The sequence below is a fragment of the Macaca nemestrina genome, chromosome 11, assembly GCF_043159975.1.
Source record: "Macaca nemestrina isolate mMacNem1 chromosome 11, mMacNem.hap1, whole genome shotgun sequence".
In the NCBI taxonomy this organism is placed as follows: Eukaryota; Metazoa; Chordata; class Mammalia; order Primates; family Cercopithecidae; genus Macaca; species Macaca nemestrina.
Genome location: NC_092135.1, coordinates 139,880,064 through 139,902,083, shown reverse-complemented (window position 1 = coordinate 139,902,083; position 22,020 = coordinate 139,880,064). Strand labels below are relative to the sequence as shown.

Genomic DNA, 22,020 nt, shown 5'->3' with positions numbered 1-22,020 from the left:
GGCAGGACTTACGGTGGCGGCAGGACTTACGGTGTGACAAGCTCTAAGTCCGTGAGAAGGAATCTCGCCAGCACCAGCAGAGTCAGGGCCAGGAGGAGGAGGAGGATGACCCGGAAGTACCTGTGGAAATGGCAGCCCATGAGTGCCCAGGCCGGGCTGTGCCAACCCCACCCCACCTCCCATCCTTCAGCCAAGCCCAGGTCCTTGGGCCACACAGGTCTGGGCCTCCCCTCATCTCTGTAACATCTTGTCCTCAAATCCACTGGGTGCCGGCCCAGGGCTTAGGGGGTCTCAACCCAGGACAGGCCTGAATCTGATCCCACCCTGACCACCCGTGAATGGCTCAGGGCTGGAAAGAGCCTAGTGGATGAGCCATCCCCTTCCCTGGGGTTCGGGAGCTGACAGGGCTGCGCTCCTGGGACCAGAGGTGGGAGCAGGTCAGGGGACCTCTACCCAGGCAGGGCCCCCTGGGAGACTGTGATGGGACGGCGACCCTGAGCTCTGCACCCCAGGGGATCTGGAGAGGCCGAGAGTTTGGTGCAATGGACTGTGCGCCCCCAGAATCCACGGGTCAAACCCCTAACACACAGCGTGGCGGTGCCTGGAGGTGGGGCCTCTGGGACATGTCAGGGTTGGACGAGGTTGTGAGGGTGGGTGGAGACCCTGTAATGGGATTCGTGTCCTTCTGAGACAAGGAAGACACCAGAGTGCAGCTTCCACTCCCCACCCTCACTCCCTACACGGGGGCACAGAGAGAAAGTGGCACCTGCAGGCCAGGAGGGGGCCCTCCCTAGGAACCCGCCACGCTGGCTTGAGGTCACGCGCCTTCCGGCCTCCAGAACTGTGAGAAGCACATGTCTGCTGCTGGGGCCATCCTGTCTGTGGTGTCTGCTGTGGCAGCCCGGGCTGACTGGGCCTGAAGGAAGCATGATGCCTCCAGACAGGGAGGCGGGGCCCACACGAGGAGGCCTGAGGAGGCCTGGCCTGGGTCCCAGGAACCCGGCAGGTGCAGCCAAATCAGGGAAGAGCAGATCTGGATAAGTCCTGACCGCAGAGTCGGGCAGGGAGCCAGGGTCCCCCATCCACTGGGCAAAGCCCCCCATCAGGTGATAGCAGCAAAGAGGCCCCTCAATGATGGGGTGGGGCTACCACGTGGGCCGGGTTCCCTCAATGATGGCGTGGGGTGCCACGTGGTCCGTGGTTCCTCAGTGATGGGTTGGGGGTGCCACGTGGGCCATAGTGTCTCGGTGCAGGTCAGGCACAGGCTACAAGGGAAGCAGACACCACACCTGCACTCGACGAGCTCAGCATCTGGAGAGGACACAAGGGGTGAGCTTCCTGCTTGGACTGGGGCCTTTGCATGGGGCCTTACAGGGTACATAGGAGCACAACAAGCCAGTGGGGAAGGAGGAATTGTAACCAAGGCAAAGCGGGGCAAGAAGCCCAGCAGCTGGAGGAGAGGGCAGGCGGCAGGTGGGTCAGGGGGCTGGGGGTGCTAGAACAGCAGGGAGGCAGGACCCAGGCCCAGTGCGACGTCACTCTTCACCCTCCCGGGGCGTGGAATTGGGTTAGGATCTGCCCCGCTGCTCAGTGGTCACACGACCATTCATGCTCTGCCTGGGAGAAGAGGGGAGGGCTGGGCTGGCTCTGCCCCGCCCCACTGGCCCCTGCCCAAGAAGAGTTCCTGATAGGCAGGTCCTCACTCCCACACGCTGGCCCAGCACTCCTCTCCTTTTGGGGAAAGGAGATGATTTTTGCATAAAACAATCTTGAATTTTAGCATAATCTCCAAGAAGAGAATTTTTAACTAAGAAGTCACTTCTAAAGTTCAAATAGACAAAAAACATATAGTGATGGCCAGAAAAATTCTGAACAGTCATGATAACGAACATCGGCTCTCCCAGATCTACTCCATAGATCACAATCAGTTCCATATGGGTCAAAGATTTAATGTAAAAAAATAAAACCACCGAAGTCAGAGGATAAAAGAGAATGAGGCTGCCATCTAAGCAAGACACAAAACCAAAAGGTTATGAAGAAAAGAAAGACAAATCGGGCAAACATGTAATGTTTCAGGCCAGGCGCAGCGGCTTACGGCTGTAATCCTAACATTGTGGGAGGCAGAGGTGGGAGAATTGCTTGAGCCTAGGAGCTTGAGGCCAGCCTGGGCAATATAATGAGACCCCATCTCTGCTTCTTGAAACATTGCTGTTGGAATGTTTCAAGGATGGCTGCGCCAGGGTGGCCAGGTGCATTCTGACAGCAAACAGGGGCAGCCCTCAGGACCTCAAGCCCCTCGCAGTCCCCTCACCCTGCATGGGACCTCAAGGCACCCCTGGGGCTGTGGCCACAGCAGTGAGCTGGCAGGCAAGGCTCTGGTCAAAGTGCCTGCCCCACCCAGCCACTAGCTGACCCACATGGGGCCAGCTCAGGGCCGCCAACAGCCCAGCCCCTCACGGGAACCACCAAGTAGTCCACACTGGAACCTCCAGCTCCAAGACTGCGGCTTTCAACAGAACCTCTTCGTATGACATCTTGTCTCCTTTCTTCCACACCAAGGGTGTGGGTCTCGAAGACACTGGGGATGGTAGAACCAGGAACTCCCATAATATCTCACACTTCATCCTCACGGCACACACGGCACCTCAGACACCAATGCCGGTGCCACCACCGTGGCTCTACCACAGCCACGCTTCTAGGAGACGGGACAGGAGCTTCCGGCCCTCCCTTCACCTCCACTCTACAATTCTTCAATGCACCCTCCAGTCCTTAGTCAAAATGCAACCACCTTGAAGAGGCTCCCAGCAGCCAAGGCCCAGTAAACACTAGAATCCCCAGGCACAGGGAGGGGAGCATGAGGGGCCGCAGAGCAGAGAGGGCCATGCACCCCAGGCAGGGTCAGGGTCCCGCTGGAGACACCCACAGCTTCGTGAGAGAGGACATGTTTTCCCACACCCAGACGAGGCCCCACACTGACCGCGGAGCTCCTGCTCTGCCGTTGGGTCCCTTCTGCGGACTCCCCAAGACCCTCCCCGGGAGAGCGGCTGCACGGGGTGGGAAGGGCAGTTGTACGGCTCCGCACAGTTAGAGATTAACCCACTGATAAGGCCCGGGGTGGGAAGGGCAGTTTTACGGCTCCTCACAAGGCCGGCGCAGGACACCAGCAGGGTCTCTCAGCTGCCACTCTTGGCCATCACTTCCGTTCAGCTATAGTCAACTCCTTCCTCAAACACCCTGCACCTTTATGGCCCCTCACTCTGCACCTTTATGGCCCCTCACTCTGCACCTTTATGGCCCCTCACTCTGCACCTTTATGGCCCCTCACTCTGCGCCTTTATGGCCCCTCTGCACTTTTATGGGAGACACTGGCTATCTGTTTGAGAGCTGCTTTCACACTTACAACACCCACCTTGGCCTTGGGGCAACATGAATCGTCTCTGTTCTTTGCAACTGCCCAATTAAAACAATGACGTCTCCAGAGAAATGCCACAGCTTTCTCAAGGTGGGCTCTTCCCTTGCCAAAGGACCTGCTAGTCCCACACCTGCAGGGATCAGGTAGGGCGGTCAATGTTGGAGCAACCGGGAAGAGGGCCCAGGAGGTGAATCCAGCCACAGGTGCACTTGACCGACCCAGAGGACTGTGGGGCAGTAAATGGGTGATGTGTTCCACCAAGCAGAGAGATGGTGTTTCTATCCTTACACCAGGAGTTACACGTTGTTACACATTCTTTAAGGAGAGCCCGTGGCTGCACTACTGTGAATTTACTAAAAACCACTGAATTGTGCACTGTAATTGGGTAAATTCTTTAGTATGTGAATTGCATCCTAATAAGCCTGTTAAAAAAGTAAAAAATCAATTCAAAATGTTAAAGAGTTTAGCTGCTAAAAAACTTGAAAGCTAATGATTGTGGGGGAAAATGAAATATTGCCAAAAATTATAAACCATTCGACATTGCTTTCAAGTGCCTTTAGCTTTTAGGGGCTTCGTAAAGTCCCCAAGGACCCTCCCCTCAAGCTGAAACTGCCTTATGGGACTCACAACTGTGGGGACTGCGGCCAGGCCCTGCTGCCTTTGCTCTGGGGGTTGCCAGAGTAGCTCAGTGGTTCCCAAAGGGCCTCAAACTTCCTGCTGTTGGGGCCTCGGGGCTTGGAGGCCACCGACCTGCTGCCTCCTTGGGAGCGCCCAGAAGATCTGGCTTTCCGGCTCTGGGCAGGTTGCTGGGACCGATGGTTCTGGATCACACAGGGCCATCAGGGGGCCACAGTGCACCCGCCGCAGACAGATGGCAAGTCCCTGAGGCTCCCAAAAGAAAGAGCAGAGAGGCCAGGGAGGCACTGGCCCAGTTCCAGTGGGGACAGAGGGGACGACTTGAGGCACCAGGCCCAGGCCCCGGCCCTGCGAGTACAACTCAGTGACCTGTGAGTGCCTGCAGGACAGCAGTTCCCAGGGCATTCAGAGAGAATTCTACAACTTCTGAGTAAGAACCAACAAAATATCTAAAATTAGGAGTAATAAAAGTCTTGGGCAGGTGTGGGGGCTTACCCCTGTGATCCCAGCACTGTGGGAGGCTGCGGTGGGAGGATCAATTGAGTCAAGGAGTTCAAGACCAGCCTAGGCGATATAGTGAGGCTGCCATCTCTATGGAAAATACAAAAATTAGCCGGGTGTGGTGGCTCGAGACTGTGGTCCCAGCTACTCAAGAGGCTGATGCAGGAGAATCACCTGAGCCAGGGAGGTTGAGGCTACAGTGAGCCTTGATCTCACCACCACACTCCAGCCCGGGTGACAGAGCCAGTCTCTGTCTCAAAAAAATAAACAGACAACAACAACAACAACAACAACAACAACAACATGGCCGGGCGCGGTGGCTCAAGCCTGTAATCCCAGCACTTTGGGAGGCCGAGACGGGCGGATCACGAGGTCAGGAGATCGAGACCATCCTGGCTAACCCGGTGAAACCCCGTCTCTACTAAAAAATACAAAAAACTAGCCGGGCGAGGTGACGGCGCCTGTAGTCCCAGCTACTCGGGAGGCTGAGGCAGGGGAATGGCGTGAACCCGGGAGGCGGAGCTTGCAGTGAGCTGAGATCCGGCCACTCACTCCAGCCTGGGCGACAGAGTGAGACTCCGTCTCAAAAAAATAAAAAAAAATAAAAAACACGCCTTAAGACATCCTGTCTCCAGCTCAGGGAACTTCTGGTTTTGGAAACCTTGATGACTGTGAGGAAGACTCGCAAATTCTTATGGCGATGGTTTTTCACACTCCAGGATTAAACACACACACACACAATACAAACACACACAACACACACACATACACATACACAATACACAATACACACAATACAAACACACACAATACACACACATACACACACACAATACACATACACAATACACACACATACATATACACACACATGCATACACAATACGTACATACACACATACACAATACACACACATATACACACACACATGCATACATAATACGTACATACATACACAATACACACACACAATACATACATACATACACACAAGACACAATACACATATACATACATATGCATACATACACACATACACAATACGTACACACAATACACACACATACACACACACATACACACATACACAATACGTATGCACACACACACAATACACACACATACACACACACAAACAATACACAATACACACATACATACATATACACACGTACTCACATACACAATATGTACATACACACACAATATACAATACACAAACACAGATACACAATACACACACAATACATACACACAATACACAATACACATAGTACACACATACATACATATACACACATACACATATGCATACACAATATGTACATACACACACACTACATACATACACACACATACACAATACACACACATACACAATACATGATACACACACATACACACAACACACACACAATACACATACACACACAATACACAATACACACATACATACACAATACGCACATACATACACAATACGTATGCACACAATATGTACACATACAATACACACACATACACACACATATACACACATACACATATATGCACACATATACACATATACATATGTACACACATACACAATACATACATATACACACATACACAGTACGTACATACACACAATACACACACATACATACACAATACACATACACAGATATACATACATACACACACACATACACACATGCATATACAATACGTATATACACACACAATACACACACACACATACATACAGATACATACACATACACACACACAGACACACACATCCCCCTGCAGTTCCTTCTGACCAGCTCACTGGACATGGATGAACTTTATGGCAAAATAAACTTTCTAAATTAACTGAAACCTGTCTCAAATTTGGGATGTTCATAGGCTTCAGTTAATTTAGAAAGCTTATTTTGCCAAGGTTGAGGACGCGCACCCGTGCCCCAGGCTCAGGAGGTCCTGATGACGTGAGCCCAAGGTGGTGAGAGCACGGTTTGGCTTTATACATCGCAGGGAGACATGAGACATCAGTCAGCATATGCAGGGTGAACATTGGTTCGGTCTGGAAAGGCGGGGCAACTCGAAGCAAGGGCAGGAAGACTCCAAATGGGGAGGGGGCTTCCAGGTCACAGGTAGGTAAGAGACAAATGGTTGCATTCTTTGGAGTTTCTGATGAGCCTCTCCAAAGGAGGCAGTCAGATATGCACTGATCTCAGTGAGCAGAGGGGAGACTTGGAATACAATGGGGGCAGGTTGGCCCTAAGCAGTTCCCAGCTTGACTCCTCCCTTTATCTTACAGTGATTTGGGGGCCTCCAGATATTTTCCTTTCACATTTCCCCCATTTTCTCTTTAAAATCTTTTGGAGAAAGCATTTTAGAAGAAAATGAGTCTGTTCCCAGGTTTCGTCTGATCTCTCACGACTAGGATGGTTTATTCCTAGACGGGAAGGTCCTGAGTTATTAAGAAAGCTCATTTTTAGCAAGTTGTGAAGTCTCACGTCCTAGGAAGAGAAAATAGGGGGAGGAAGAAAGAAAAACAACAACAAACCAAAGAATAATCCTGCAAAAATTGATACAGGCCACATAACTTTAAAGTCCATACATCGGTAGATGGGTATGAAAGTAGCTTATGTACATAAATAGGTTGCTGCTATTTTCTTCTGAAGTTTAAGCTGTCTGGCTTCAGTTCACAGGGCTTTAAGAAAGCACAGCTTAGGTTTTAGTGACTCCAAATTAGGAAAAATGAGGGGGGTGGGTGGGCGTGGTGGCTCATGTCTAAAATCCCAGCACTTTGGGAGGCTGAAACAGGTGGATTACCTGAGTTCAGGAGTTTGAGACCAGCCTGGCCAACATAGTGAAAACCCATTTTACTAAATAATACTAATAATACAAAAGTTAGGCAAGCATGGTAGCATCCCAGCTGCTAGTGAGGTTGAGGGAGGAGAATTGCTTGAACCCAGGAGGTGGAGGTTGCAGTGAGCTGAGATCACACCACTGCACTCCAGCCTGGGTGACAAGAGCAAAACTCCATCTCAGAAAAAAAAAAAAAAAGAAAGAAAAGAAAACAGAAAAATGGGGAGGGGGCAAGTGAAGGAAAAAAAATTGCAAACATTATTTTGAAGACTTGTAGCCAAGGAAAATTAGAATTAGGTCCAAACTGTAGAAAATAATAAAAATTGAAAACATTAGGCAAGACTAGAATCTAAAAACAGGTGCACCATAGTTTTGAAACATAATTTTTCTCTCTCCAGTTTCCCATTTTCACTAAAGACAAATCATGGTAAGACTGGTTTGCTTTATTTTACCTGGCCTAATTATTTGCATACAGTACGGCAAGAATAATTACTTTTTACATAGGCTTTTATTTTTTTTTATTTTTTTTATTTTTTTATTTTTTTTTGAGACGGAGTCTCGCTCTGTCGCCCAGGCTGGGACTGCAGTGGCGCGATCTCCACTCACTGCAAGCTCCACCTCCTGGGTTCACTCCATTCTCCTGCCTCAGCCTCCCAAGTAGCTGGGACTAGAGGCGCCTGCCACCTCACCTGGCTAATTTTTTGTATTTTGAGTAGAGACGGGGTTTCACCGTGTTAGCCAGGATGGTCTCAATCTCCTGACCTCGTGATCCACTCGCCTCAGCCTCCCAAAGTGCTGGGATTACAGGTGTGAGCCACCGCGCCCGGCCTACATAGGCTTTTAAATTGGCTTTGATGGAACATTGTTCCATAGGAGGAATCTCAGATAAGACTTTTTTAAAGCCGAGCCCAGCCACGAATTTGTGCCATCAAATACCTATGAGTTGAGTGATCCTCATCTCTTGAGGTTCCAGGATAAACTTGGGGCTCCTGGACCTGTCAGAAAGTGATATTCTTTTCTTGCCACAGGTCAGGAACCCTGTACAGGGACTCTGTAGACAAACGTATGAGGCCAGTTTTTCCAACGGGTTTTTATTGGCTCCATAAGTCAAGTTTGATTCCTTAAATGAAAGCTCACCATTCCAGTCAAAGCCTTAGTACAATAACCAGTTTCTCCAATTGTGTCCTGTTGCAAAACGAAAACAGATTCTTCTTGCACTTATATAAATAACTGTACTCCCATAAATTAAAAATATTCACAAATAGTTTCCAAATTCTGGGGAAACCAGGTAGAGAGTGTCAAAGAAGGCCGGGCGCGGTGGCTCAAGCCTGTAATCCCAGCACTTTGGGAGGCCGAGATGGGCGGATCACGAGGTCAGGAGATCGAGACCATCCTGGCTAACCCGGTGAAACCCCGTCTCTACTAAAAATACAAAAAAACTAGCCGGGCGAGGTGGCGGGCGCCTGTAGTCCCAGCTACTCAGGAGGCTGAGGCAGGAGAATGGCGCAAACCCGGGAGGCGGAGCTTGCAGTGAGCTGAGATCCGGCCACTGCACTCCAGCCCGGGCTACAGAGCAAGACTCTGTCTCAAAAAAAAAAAAAAAGAGAGTGTCAAAGAAAAGAGTCAAACTGTAAAATAATTGAAGAGGTTTATTCTGAGCCAAAATGAGTGACCATGGCCTATGACACAGCCCTCAGGAGGTCCTGAGAACATATGCCCAAGGTGGTTGGGGTACAGCTTGGTTTAAAACATATTTAGGGAGGTATGAGACATCAATAAAATACATTTAAGAAACTACATTGGTTTGATCAAGAAAAGTGAGACAAATCAAAGCAGGGGCTTCCAGGCTATAGGGAAATTTAAATATTTTCTGGATGACAATTGATTGAGTTTATCTGAAGGCCTGAGATCAACAGTAAGGAATGTTCAGGTTAAAGTAAAGGATTGTGGAGACCAAGTTTTATTGTGCAGAGAGGAAGCTCTCAGATAGCAGACTTCAGAGAGACAGCAGGTTGTAAAATGTTTCTTATCAGACCTAAAAGCATGCCTGGCTCTTAGTTGATGATCTCCTGGATCTGACAGGAAAGGAAAACAAAGGAGAAAGGTGATTCTCTATAGAATGTGAATTTTTCCCACAAGAGACGTTGCAGGGCAATTTCAAGGTATGGTAAGGAAATATATTTTGGGGTAAAACGTTTTTATTTTCTTCCTTGTTATGCCAGAGTCAGATTGGGAAGTAAGTCATGATATACAGGGTCAAATAAAACCCATCTGATGAGAATTTATGGTTTGTAGGACATGACACCCCAGACCTCTTAGATAGGAATTTGGGCAAGATACAAAATCAGAGCTTAGTCCTCAAAAGAAACAAATATACCCCAAATTTTGTTCATAGGAGTATACTGAATTGTAAAAAGCTGTCAATAGCTCAAAAGAAAAGTTTTCTCAGCTCTGAAAAATACAAAAGAAAGAATCAGCAACGTTTAATGCAAAGGTCAAAAAGATTTTTTAATCTTCTATCAGTTCAGTTTACGCAGTTAACTTCTGTTCTGCTTGATATTCAAGAACATTTCCACTCTCCAAGAGACTCTGGAAAGTTTCTTTCTCTATTCTAATGCCACAATCTCCAAAGTTATCAGAATCCTATATTTAAGAACACCTGTTAGAGTTCTATAGCAGATTACAAAACCACCATCTAAGGAGGACCAAAACAAGAAAACAAATGTCCGTGGATGACAAAAAGTTTTAGGGCAACCATAGTCAAAGACACAATTGACAAAGAAATTTGTTTCCTCTGTGGCACACAGTAATTTAACATAATAATTATAATTGTTATTGATAAAGCATACTAAGTTATATCAGAATTATAGGAGTTTCCCATAATTTTGGAACACATACCAATATCATATTTATACAAACACAGCCTAAAGAAAACCAAATACCATTTCATATTTGACAATGCCTCCTGTATAATTTTTATACCAAATAGGCTAAACTACGTCATTGTTGGACTTTAGAGAACCTAATGTCTTAAAGGATTAATTAAGTCAGAAAAAGACATAATTTATAATTGGATTTTGCAAGTTTGCCAAATATCAAAGGTTTAAAACACTTGATATCACAAATTGGATTATCCATTTAACCAAAGTGGTAACTCAAGGATTTCAAAAAAGGCAAAAGCCTTCTTTGAGAGAGGAGATTTAATGTTCCAAACAACAAACCCTAATAAAAACAGCATGAAGTCAATTAAATTTGTTTTTCATTCATTTATTTATTTACTTATTTGTTTATTTTTGAGATGGAGTTTCACTCTTGTTGCCCAGGCTGCAGTTCTATGGTGCGATCTCTGCTCACTACAACCTCCACCTCCTGGGTTCAAGCAATTCTCCTGCTTCAGCCTCCCAAGTAGCTGGGATTATAGGTGCCTGCCACCACACCCAGCTATTTTTTGTATTTTTAGTAGAGATGGGGTTTTGCCATGTTGGCCAGGCTGGTCTTGAACTCCTGACCTCAGGTGATCCACCTACCTCAGCCTCCCAAAGTGCCCAGATTACAGGCGTGAGCTACCACACTTGGCCCCAAGGAGTTGAATAGCTTTAATTTCTGACTCTGTGTTTCAAGAATGCAGTTTATTTTGATTGACATCTTCTATCAGGCCAGAAGATGGGGCTTTAATTACTGTCAGTGTTGAAAATGTAGCAGGACTTGGTGTCCTTTTCACATGCGGGAGTCAAAGTCCTGTAACTCATGTCAGAAGTACTTTAAAAGCACATATAGAGAGATACACGGATGTAATAACCTTAGTTTTAAAAAAGTTTAATCCCAGTTTTTTTTCTAAGCAAACCAAAATTTAATAATAATGTGACAACTTGATCATATAAAAGTTTTTGGTTTCTTTTTACATAAATCCTCTTACTGTGACTTACATAGACCATTCATGACATGGTTGGATTTTCTGGTTTGTCCTGAACTTCCCTCCTTCTTAAACAACCAGTCATTTTACTTTAGGACTAAATTTATCATACAAAATTCTAATATGAAATTATTTCTCTTTAAGCTTTCTTACCCAAAAAGTTCGCTATTTGTATAACTTTGTATCTTGTTTCATACATAACCTTTAAATAAGCTTTGAATTAGACCAAAATTATTCACCCTTTTAAAAGGACACCTTTTCTTTCAGCAAAAATGTTTTCCTACAATATATTTTTGTTGGAAAATACTCAAATAATGAAATATCTATTTTTTAATTTAATATAACTTTAGATTCTAAATTATGACAAGTTTGTCTACAAGTATTTATCCTATTTTATTTCCCTAATTATCTTATTTTACTCATTTACTTAGATTAGTGAAATGTGCACACACCACCACAACACATAAATACATATACATATTAGGCATGTTGATGGAAGTACATCTTTTTTCTCTTTTTTTTTTTTTTTGAGATGGAGTCTCACTGTTATCAGCCTGGGCTGGAGTGCAATGGCATGAGATCTCAGCTCATTTCAACCTCTGCCTCCCAGGTTCCAACAAATCTCCTGCCTCAGCCTCCTGAGTAACTGAGATTATAGGTGCCCACCACCATGCCCCACTAATTTTTGTATTTTTAGTAGGGACAGGGTTTCACCACGTTGGCCAGGCTGGTCTTGAACTCCTGACCTCACGTGATCCATCTTCCTAGGCCTCCCAAAGTGCTAGGATTACAGGCGTGAGCCACCACACCCAGTCAGAAGTACATTTTATAGATTCATAAACACCACTTTTTCCCTATCTTAGACTTTCAGATTTTTTTTTTTTTTTTTGAGACAGAGTCTCACTCTGTTGCCCAGGCTGGAGTGCAGTGGCGCGATCTCAGCTCACTGCAAGCTCCGCCTCCCGGGTTTACGCCATTCTCCTGCCTCAGCCTCCCGAGTAGCTGGGACTACAGGTGCCTGCCACCTCGCCCGGCTAGTTTTTTGTATTTTTTAGTGGAGACAGGGTTTCTCCATGTTAGCCAGGATGGTCTCGATCTCCTGACCTCGTGATCCGCCCGTCTCAGCCTCCCAAAGTGCTGGGATTACAGGCTTGAGCCACCATGCCTGGCTGACTTTCAGATTCTTCATAACCTGTTTCACAACCCTAAGGCAGTTGTCAGCTAAATACCCTTAAATTTGCATATTAAAGGAAACAACTCAGATGAAAGTCAAATAGCAAAATTTACATAGTAAGATATGAAGAGAAAGTCTGGTGAGCTAGAGGGAAACTAAAGCAGACTTAATTGCCAATTGAACATAAAATTATATAAGTCTATTATAAAGGTCTTCAACTATATACACACATAGACATATACATCACTCATACACACACACAAAGATTCTGTAGCTTTTACTTCAGTACTTTAGCCGTGAGATAAATATAAGTTCACTGGCTTGCAAAAAAGACCTGTTAGATCAAAACAGTGGTTTTTATCTCAGTAGAAAGGTAACAGCAGATTTAAAGCAGGTAGAAAAGAAAACAGGGGAAAAGGGGACGTAGGAACTCTGTTGGTTTGGGGTCGACTTCAGGGCTCTTTTTTCCGTAATGTAAATGTGCACAAAGACTGTATTACTTCCATTTTACTCTGGCAAGTAGATGTGCCTTAAAACCTACAGAGTGCTCAAAAAGGGACCATTCTCTGTGTTTTCTCCTCATTCTGGGATTATTTGTTTCCCGCTTTTTTGTCTCAAAAGGAGGAACTGAGCTGTGGCCTAGGTTTTTGTGTTGTGGATTGATGTGTGCTGCTTGTGGGCAGGACTCCACAGTGTGTCACTGCTGAGTCATTTCTGCCCTCTTACAAGTCTCAGTTTCTCTCTCCAGAGGTCTATGACCTCAGAGAGGGCTCAAAACGCTGGGTGATCAGCCTTTATATGCATTTCCTGGATTAACTATTTTTAAATTAACTTTTGGGGGGATTTCCCTGAAGGGCTGCTGCACATCACAGGGGGGTCAACTCCCTAGATACTCCCATGAGGCCCCCTGGTCACCCAGAGGCCCTGTGGCTGGGAGAAGCAAATACCCTTTCTCTTTGGAGCTGAAAAACTCAGTCTCTCATTTACCTATGAAAACAACAGTTCAGTTCCTCACACAAATGCACACAGACAAACCAAACTGAGATTAATGTTGAGAGAAAAGCAATAGAGAAGACCCTTTAGAATACATCTCCAAACTAGAATTAGGATCCTTAAACAACAACCTCCTAAGAGAGAAAAGAAAAAAAAAAAAAAGAACAGCCAAGACCACTTCCTGTAGACTGTACTCAGCCACCCATAACTTTGTAGCTCTCATCCGCCATTATACACACCGAGGTCAAATCCTCTCACAGTGCAAGGGCATCTATGGTACCCCCAAAGCCAAAGAGGTCAGGTCATGCAATACAGGAAAACAGAGCTTTAGCCCTAAGAAGAACCCGCCCATGACTCTTGAAACCACATGGAAGACAGAACACCCACAAAGGGGTGAGTGGGGCCTTTGTTCTGAATTCTTTAAAGAGTTCAAGTCATTAGAAGTCTTCTCAAGAGTCTTTGGTACTGCAGATGGCAAAGGGGGAAGGAGGTATAGGGTGGAAGAAAAGTAGATGGAGGAACAATTTTTTTTTTTTTTTTTTTTTTTTTTTTTGAGACAGAGTCTCGCTCTGTCGCCCAGGCTGGAGTGCAGTGGTGCAATCTCGGCTCACTGCAAGCTCCGCCCCCCGGGTTCACGCCATTCTCCTGCCTCAGCCTCCCGAGTAGCTGGGACTACAGGCGCCCACCACCGCGCCCGGCTAATTTTTTGTATTTTTAGTAGAAACGGGGTTTCACCGTGGTCTCGATCTCCTGACCTTGTGATCCGCCCGCCTCGGCCTCCCAAAGTGCTGGGATTACAGGCGTGAGCCACCGCGCCTGGCACAATTTTTTTTTTTTTTAAGACCGAAAGCAAACACAGAAACCAAACACATGCTTTTATGTTTGATCTTTTTTCTGCCTCTGCAGCTACAAGGAATTTTAGCCAAATTAGAGAGGCCTTGTTACCCACAATTTGGAATTCTCACTCGGATTTGACCAAGTCAGGCTGAGTTGGTCAAATCCAATGAGAGAAAGACAAGAACAAACAACAACAAAAAAAACCCAACAATATATCACTGAGCACTCTGACCGTGTGGAGAAATTAAGACCAGCTGGTTGTCTCATGAGCCAAGACAGAACCCCAGTTCACTCACTTACCTAGGGAAGGGTCTCAGGCTGAAAACAGCTCTCTACCATCCTAGAACAGGAAAAGAAACTCATCTTCTCTGTTGGAAGTGAGCTCAAACTCCATAAAGGAGTTACCTTCCTTCCATCGTCGTGGAAGCAGGAGAACTTGCCTTCCTTGTTAGAAACAAGTAAAACTCCAAAAAAAAAAAAGGAAGAAGGGCCGGGCGCGGTGGCTCAAGCCTGTAATCCCAGCACTTTGGGAGGCCGAGACGGGCGGATCACGAGGTCAGGAGATCGAGACCATCCTGGCTAACATGGTGAAACCCCGTCTCTACTAAAATATACAAAAAAAACTAGCCGGGCGAGGTGGCGGGCGCCTGTAGTCCCAGCTACTCGGGAGGCTGAGGCAGGAGAATGGCGTGAACCTGGGAGGCGGAGCTTGCAGTGAGCTGAGATCCGGCCACTGCACTCCAGCCTGGGTGACAGAGCAAGACTCCGTCTCAAAAAAAAAAAAAAAAAAAAAAAAAAAAGGAAGAAGAGTTGTACAGCAAAATAAGCTTTATATCTTGACCAATTTGGGGAGATTAGGGATTCTCTGGAGGGGGTGCTCTCAGACATCAGCAAATTATCCTGTTGATTTGAGCCATAAAGTTAGCTCACGCCAGTACCAAGCACCATAGGAGGTTTGTCAAAGGTCAGAATCCCTCTGTGGTTACCAAAATGTGAACCTAAAAATTTGAGACACATCTCAGTTAATTTAGAAAGTTTATTGTGCCAAGGTTGACGATGCACATTTGTTACCAGCCTCAGAAAGTCCTGACCACATGTGCCCAAGGTAGTCAGAGGACAGCTTGGGTTTTTTTTTATACATTGTAAGGAGACATGAGACATCAATCAACATATGCAAGATGAACATTGGTTTGGTCTGGAAAGGTGGAACAACTGGAAGCAAAAGCGGGACAACTCGAAGTGGGGAAGGGCTTCCAGGTCATAGGTAGGTAAGAGACAAACAGTTGCATTCTTTTGAGTTTCTGATTAGCCTCTCCGAAGGAAGCAGTCAGATATGCATTTGTCTCAATGATCAGAGGGGAGACTGTGAAGAGAATGGGAGGCAGGTTGGCCCTAAGCAGTTCCCAGTTTGACATTTTGCTTTAGCTTAGTGATTTCGGGAGCCCAAGATACTTTCCTTTTGTAGACCTATCTCAAATTTTCGGGGTTTGCATTTCGGTAACGACGGAGGGACTCTTGGGGGAGATGCCCCGACCTTTGGCAAACCTCCTATCAGCGCCTGGTACTGACATGAGCTAACTTTATGGCTCAAACCAATAGGACAATTTGCTGAGGTCTGGGAGCACCCCCTCCAAAAAATCCCTGATCTCCCAAAATTTGGTCAAAATCTAAAGTTTCTTTTGCTGTACAACTCCCTGTTCTTTTGGAGTTTTACTTGCTTCCAACAAAGAAGGCAAGTTCTCCTGCTGCCGTGATGATGGAGGGCAGGTAACTCCTTTATGGAGTTTGAGCTTGTTTCCAACAGGGAAGATGAGGTTTTTCTTTTTTTTTTTTTTTTTTTGAGACGGAGTCTCGCTCTGTCACCCAGGCTGGAGTGCAGTGGCGCAATCTCGGCTCACTGCAAGCTCCGCCTCCCGGGTTCATGCCATTCTCCGGCCTCAGCTTCCCGAGTAGCTGGGACTACAGGCGCCCACCACTGCGCCCGGCTAATTTTTTTCTATTTTTAGTAGAGACGGGGTTTCACCGTGGTCTCAATCTGCTGACCTTGTGATCTGCCCGCCTCGGCCTTCCAAAGTGCTGGGATTACAGGCGTGAGCCACCGCGCCCGGCCGAGGTTTTTCTTTTTTTCCTGCTTCTAAGATGGTAGAGAGTATCTTCAGCCTGAGACCCATCCCTAGGTAAGTAGCCGAATTGGGGTTCTGTCTTGGCTAAAGTTACCAACCAGCTGGTCTTAATTTCTCCTTACCATTAGAGCACTCAGTAATCATATAAGTTGTGTGACTGTTTGTTTTACTGAATTGTTTGTTGTTGTTGTTGTTTGTCTCTGTTTTTGTTGTTTTTTCAATCTTTTTCCCATTGGGTTTGACCAACTCTATCTGACTTTATCAAATCTGAAGAAAAGTTCCAAATTACTGGGAACAAGGCCTCTCAAACGGTTAAGGTCCCCCCCGCCCCGCTCAGCCCCAAACACACACACACAAAAGGTGGTGTGGTGGGGGAGAAAGATGCCAGTCAAAAGAAAAAAAAAAGAGGAAATGCTTTTTATTTTGACCACGAAAGGGACTTTATTTACATAACAAGACCACCTTTGTGCTAGCCAGACCAAATTGAAAGGGCAATGTCTGTATTTATGAAACAGCAGCAATTTGTCCCAGGTGAAATATGGTAATGAGATTTAAAAATTTTTTTTAAAGGAGCTCAATGGTTAAAGTCAGCTTAATTAAAAGCTAATCTCCAAGGGGTGTGTGTGTGTGTGTGTGTGTGTGTGTGTGTGTGTGTGTGTGTGTATTTAAAAGGCCTTCTTCATGTTCTTCATGTTTTTGGGACCTTGTCCTGTTTTTGAGCAAAAAAAAATTTTTTTTTCTCAGTTGACTGAGTTCTGTTTTTCTCTATCTACTTCTGCTGTCTCTCCTTTCTCTTGCACCCTCTGCTGCACGAGAGACCTAAAACAGTTTATAAGAGCCTGGGGTTCCTTAAAGAAAACTAAGAAGGTGCTAGACTCCCTTTGGGTTCCCATGGAACCCCCAAATGTGTAAACAGACAAGTTCATCTCAGTCTTTTTTTTTTTTTTTTTTTTTTTTGAGACGGAGTTTCATTCTTGTTGCCCAGGCTGGAGTGCAGTGGTGCAATCTTGGTTCACTAAAACCTCTCCTCCTGGGTTCAAGCGATTCTCCTGCTTCTGCCTCCTGAGTAGCTGGGATTACAGGTGCCCACCACCACACTCGGCTAATGTTTTGTATTTCTAGTAGAGACAAGGTTTCATCATGTTTGCTAGGCTGGTCTTGAACTCCTGACCTCAGGTGATCCACCCACCTCGGCCTCCCAAAATGCAGGCATTACAGACGTGAACCACCATGCCCAGCCTGTCTTAGCTTTTAAACTGCTTGCTTTTGTATTGTGTTACCTGATTTATTGACTAAAATAGTTATTTGAAACAGAGGCTACTCTTGGGTTTTTACAGAAGAGTGTAGTTTAGACTTAGAAATGTCTTTCTTTAAAAAAAAAAAAAAATTGGCCGGGTGCAGTGGCTCAAGCCTGTAATCCCAGCACTTTGGGAGGCCGAGACGGGCGGATCACGAGGTCAGGAGATCGAGAGACGATCCCGGCTAACACGGTGAAACCCCGTCTCTACTAAAAAATACAAAAAAACTAGCCGGGCGAGGTGGCGGGCGCCTGTAGTCCCAGCTACTCGGGAGGCTGAGGCAGGAGAATGGCGTAAACCCGGGAGGCGGAGCTTGCAGTGAGCTGAGATCCGGCCACTGCACTCCAGCCTGGGTGACAGAGCAAGACTCCATCTCAAAAAAAAAAAAAAAAAATTAAGGGCCCTGTAAAAGCATCACATGATCTAGCCCCATAATAATTCTCCCTTTTTGGAAATCCAGGATTCAGTGTGGGCTCTGCCCAGAGCTCGGAGGTCCAGTTACAAGACGGGTAGTCCCTGTCTAAATAAAATAAAATCTGTCTCCTTATGTAATCCAATGGTAGATTTTTATAATTTTATGTTTGATTTGGCATCCATCTTTAATCTCCCTGTAGCACACCAGACTTTTTCTCTCCATACCATACATTGTAAATTTTGCTATTTGATTTTCACCTGAGTTGTTTCCTTTAATATGCAAATTTAAGACTCTAGCTAACAACTGCCTAGGGTTCTGAAACAGGTTATTAAGAATCTGAAAGTCTAAGATAAAGAAAGGAAAAGTCTTTGTAAATCTGTTAAGATGTACTTCTATCAGCATGCCTAATACGTCTATGTATTTATGTGTTGTGTGCAGAATGTTTCACTAGTAAAAATATACAAAAGAGCTCAATTAATTGGCTTAATTAATTGTACTTAGATACTAAAAAAAAACTAGTCAAATGCCTTTTCAAGTTCACATGACTTAAGTCAAATCTTTAATAAGCTGGATTTTAAATTATTGGTAAATAATACTAGAAACGTCCTAAGAATTTGCCGGCATCCATTTTTGTTTGCATTGATTAATCGAGCAATTTCATACTTATCCCTGCCAAATACTACAAGGTATCAAAATTTGGCATAAAAGTTACAAAACTATAAACGCAGCCCAAGACAGAATAGTCTCTATTTGTGTAATCTTAAATAAAGAATACTTTAGGCCGGGTGCGGTGGCTCACGCCTGGAATCCCAGCACTCTGGGAGGCCGAGACGGGCAGATCACAAGGTCAGGAGACTGAGACCATCCTGGCTAACACAGTAAAACCCTGTCTCTACTAAAAACACAGAAAAATTAGCCAGGCATGGTTGCGGGCGCCTGTAGTCCCAGCTACTCAGGAGGCTGAGGCAGGAGAATGGCGTGAACCCGGAAGGTGGAGCTTGCAGTGAGCCGAGATCGCACCACTGCACTCCAGCCTGGGTGACAGAGTGAGACTCCGTCTCAAAAAAAAAAAAAAAGAAGACATTAATATTGGTTTAATGATCCATAGCTACAGCTTGAATTTAGTAAGATTACCATAACTTCTAATCCTCTGGTTTTAGACAGTCTAGTTCACAGGCAGTAAGGAGGTTTGTTTTGGGAAAGGACTCTTATCATTTTTGTTTCAAAGCTAAACTATAAACTAAGTTTGTTCCTCCCAAAGTTAGCTCAGCCTCCACCCAGGAATGAACAAGGACAGCCTGGAGGTTAGAAGCAACGTGGAGTCAGTTAGGGCAGATGTTTTCTACTGTCTCAGTGATAATTCTGCAAGGGCAGTTTCATAACTTTAAATGATGAATATCACAGTTTTCATAAATCAGTAAATGATTAAAATAAAATAATTAGGTACAGGTATTAGGATAAATACTTGTAGACAAACTTGTCATAATTTAGAATCTAAAGTTATATTAAATTAGACAATAGATATTTCAAATTTGGGTATTTTTCCAATAAAAATATATTGTAGGAAAACTTTCTTGCTAAAAAAAAAGGGCATCCTTTTAAAAAGATGAATAATTTTTGTCTAATTCAAAGCTTATTTAAAGGTTATGTATGAAACAAGACAGAAAGTTATAAAAATAAAGAGTTTTTATGGTAAGAAAGCTTAAAAAGAAATAATTTCATATTAGAAAGAATCTTGTATGGTAAATTTAGTCCTAGAATAAAATGACTGGTTGTTTAAGATGGAGGGAAGTTCAGGACAAACGAGAAAATCCAAACATGAAATGAAAGGTCTATGTAACTCACAATAAGAGGATTTACATTAAAAAAATTTTATGTGATCAAGTTGTCATATTACTATTAAGTTTTGATTTCCTTAGAAAAAAATATTGAGGCCAGGTGTGGTGGCTCACGCCTGTAATCCCAGCACTTCAGGAGGCTGAGGCAGGTGGATCACGAGGTCAGGAGATCAAGACCATCCTGGCTAACACAGTGAAACCCCGTCTCTACTAAAAATACAAAAAATTAGCCAGACGTGGTGGCGGGCACCTGTAATTCCAGCTACTCAGGAGGCTGAGGTAGGAGAATGGAGTGAACTTGCGAGACGGAGTTTGCAATGAGCCAAGATCGTGCCACTGCACTCCAGCACTCCAGTCTGGGCAACAGAGTCAGATTCCTTCTCAAAAAAAAAAAAAAAAGAAAGAAAGAAAAGGAAAAAAAAATTGAGATTAAACGTTTTGTGGGTGTGGGTTTTTTGTTTTGTTTTGTTTTGTTTGTTTTTGGAGATGTAATTTCACTCTTGTTGCCCAGGTCTCACCCACAGAGTCTCAGCTGGGGTCAGGCACACCCGCCCTGGCCGACCTCAGGGGGCCCCAGGGTAGCCAGAGGGGCCTCAGCTCGGCCCCAGCTAATCAAGTGAGCCTGATTCCCCAGGCCCTGGGCCTCTTCACAATATGTCCACAACCTTCACAGGAGGGGGCACCTAGGACGGTCCAGGCCAGGCAGCCGGCCCCACACCTCTCAGCCCTGTGACGGGGTGTCCTTGGCCAGTGCCCCAACAGCTGATTTTAAGTCACCCCTTAAAGGAAGGTGATTGAATTCATGGCGGCACAGGCCCTGGGGAGGCAGGGACCTGCGAGCACAGGAACGGCTTTGAACTGCCCTGGAATCACCCCAAACAGGATGGTGAGCAGGAGAAGGAAAATGCAAGGCATTCCTAGCTACACCTACCTCCCCTTCAAACCTAACTGGGAAGAAATCCACCTCCCCTCTGTTTATAGAAGGCAGACAGCACAGCAGAGCCCAGCTTCCCCTCACCACCCAGAGCCCCGGGAGCATCCTAATGCGCACACATGACCAGCGTTCCAGCAAGCGCCCCGCACTCCCACCACCACAGCCCAGCCACGGGCCTGAGCCGCAGACTGAGACTGGGAGGTCCCAAGCCCAGCAGGTCTCGCCCTCCCCGGCCATCACCTGGACACTCGAGCATCTCCATGCCACAGTGTTGGGGGACAGCTTCCTCACTGGGCCCCACATCCCAGAACCCCCAAATACCCAGGAGCAGCCCCAGGCCTGGGCAGGAGGGGCCCCCTACGTCCGAAATGAAGCCAAGGCAGGTGAATTCGGGGAAACCTGACTAGGAACAGCCTCCAAATCCAAGTCACTTCCTTTGAAAGACAAACACAAAACCCACTCCTGTCAGTCTCTCAGAATAGCCACAGATGACGCGCTTTGTCCACCTGGGGGGGCCCAGTTGCCCCCCTTACCTCTGCAAGCCGCCCAGCGTGGACACCATCTTGGCCTCCAGCCTCCAGGGAGGGGACAGTCGAGGCTTGAGCTCCCCCGAGGTCCCACCGCCTCGACCCCTGCCGGCTCTGGGTTCCCCGGGGCACAGGCACAGTCAGGGTGCGGCTCTGGGGCAGGTGAGCTGGAATCCCCAGAAGCTCACCTGCCTCCTGGGACGGGAGCCACACCCTCTCCCCGAACCTCCATCGGAGGGCTTGGTCTTAACTGTTCTGTTCTCAGGAAGAACTGGCTGAGGGAGTCTGGGGAACCTCGATGGGCCGCTGTGTTCACCAGGCCCTGGGAGGACCTGCCTGGGACCTACCCCTGCTCCCCTGCCCCACCCTCAGTGTCCATCCCCCAGTGGGGCTTGGAGGGAGCTGTCCCCACAAGGGACGGGCTTGGTGGGCTCCAACAGCACAGCGAGGGCTTCTGGACTCGGAACTCAGGACCTGACGCAGACGAGAGGGCAGCGGGCCCTGCGGCCATTGTGAGGATGAGCAAGGAAAGCCCAGCCCGAGTCCCCAGCTTCCTGCCCCT

The 22,020-nt window shown here is 46.3% G+C and overlaps 1 protein-coding gene across 2 annotated transcripts in view; it reads right to left on the bottom strand.

Moving 5' to 3' along the window:
* LOC105473751 (galactose-3-O-sulfotransferase 2) overlaps window positions 1-21,742 on the bottom strand; it is a 28,601-nt gene extending 6,859 nt beyond the window's left edge. Inside the window, exons 1-2 of one of the 2 annotated variants that reach the window (XM_011727707.3) lie at window positions 21,647-21,742; window positions 31-120 (exon numbers count right to left, since the gene is read on the bottom strand). In XM_011727707.3, the coding sequence (XP_011726009.2) occupies window positions 31-120; window positions 21,647-21,690 (134 nt within the window). In that variant the 5' untranslated portion in view covers window positions 21,691-21,742. The other variant, XM_011727708.3, reaches the window with a different exon arrangement.
* Between the last annotated feature and the right edge of the window lie 278 nt (window positions 21,743-22,020).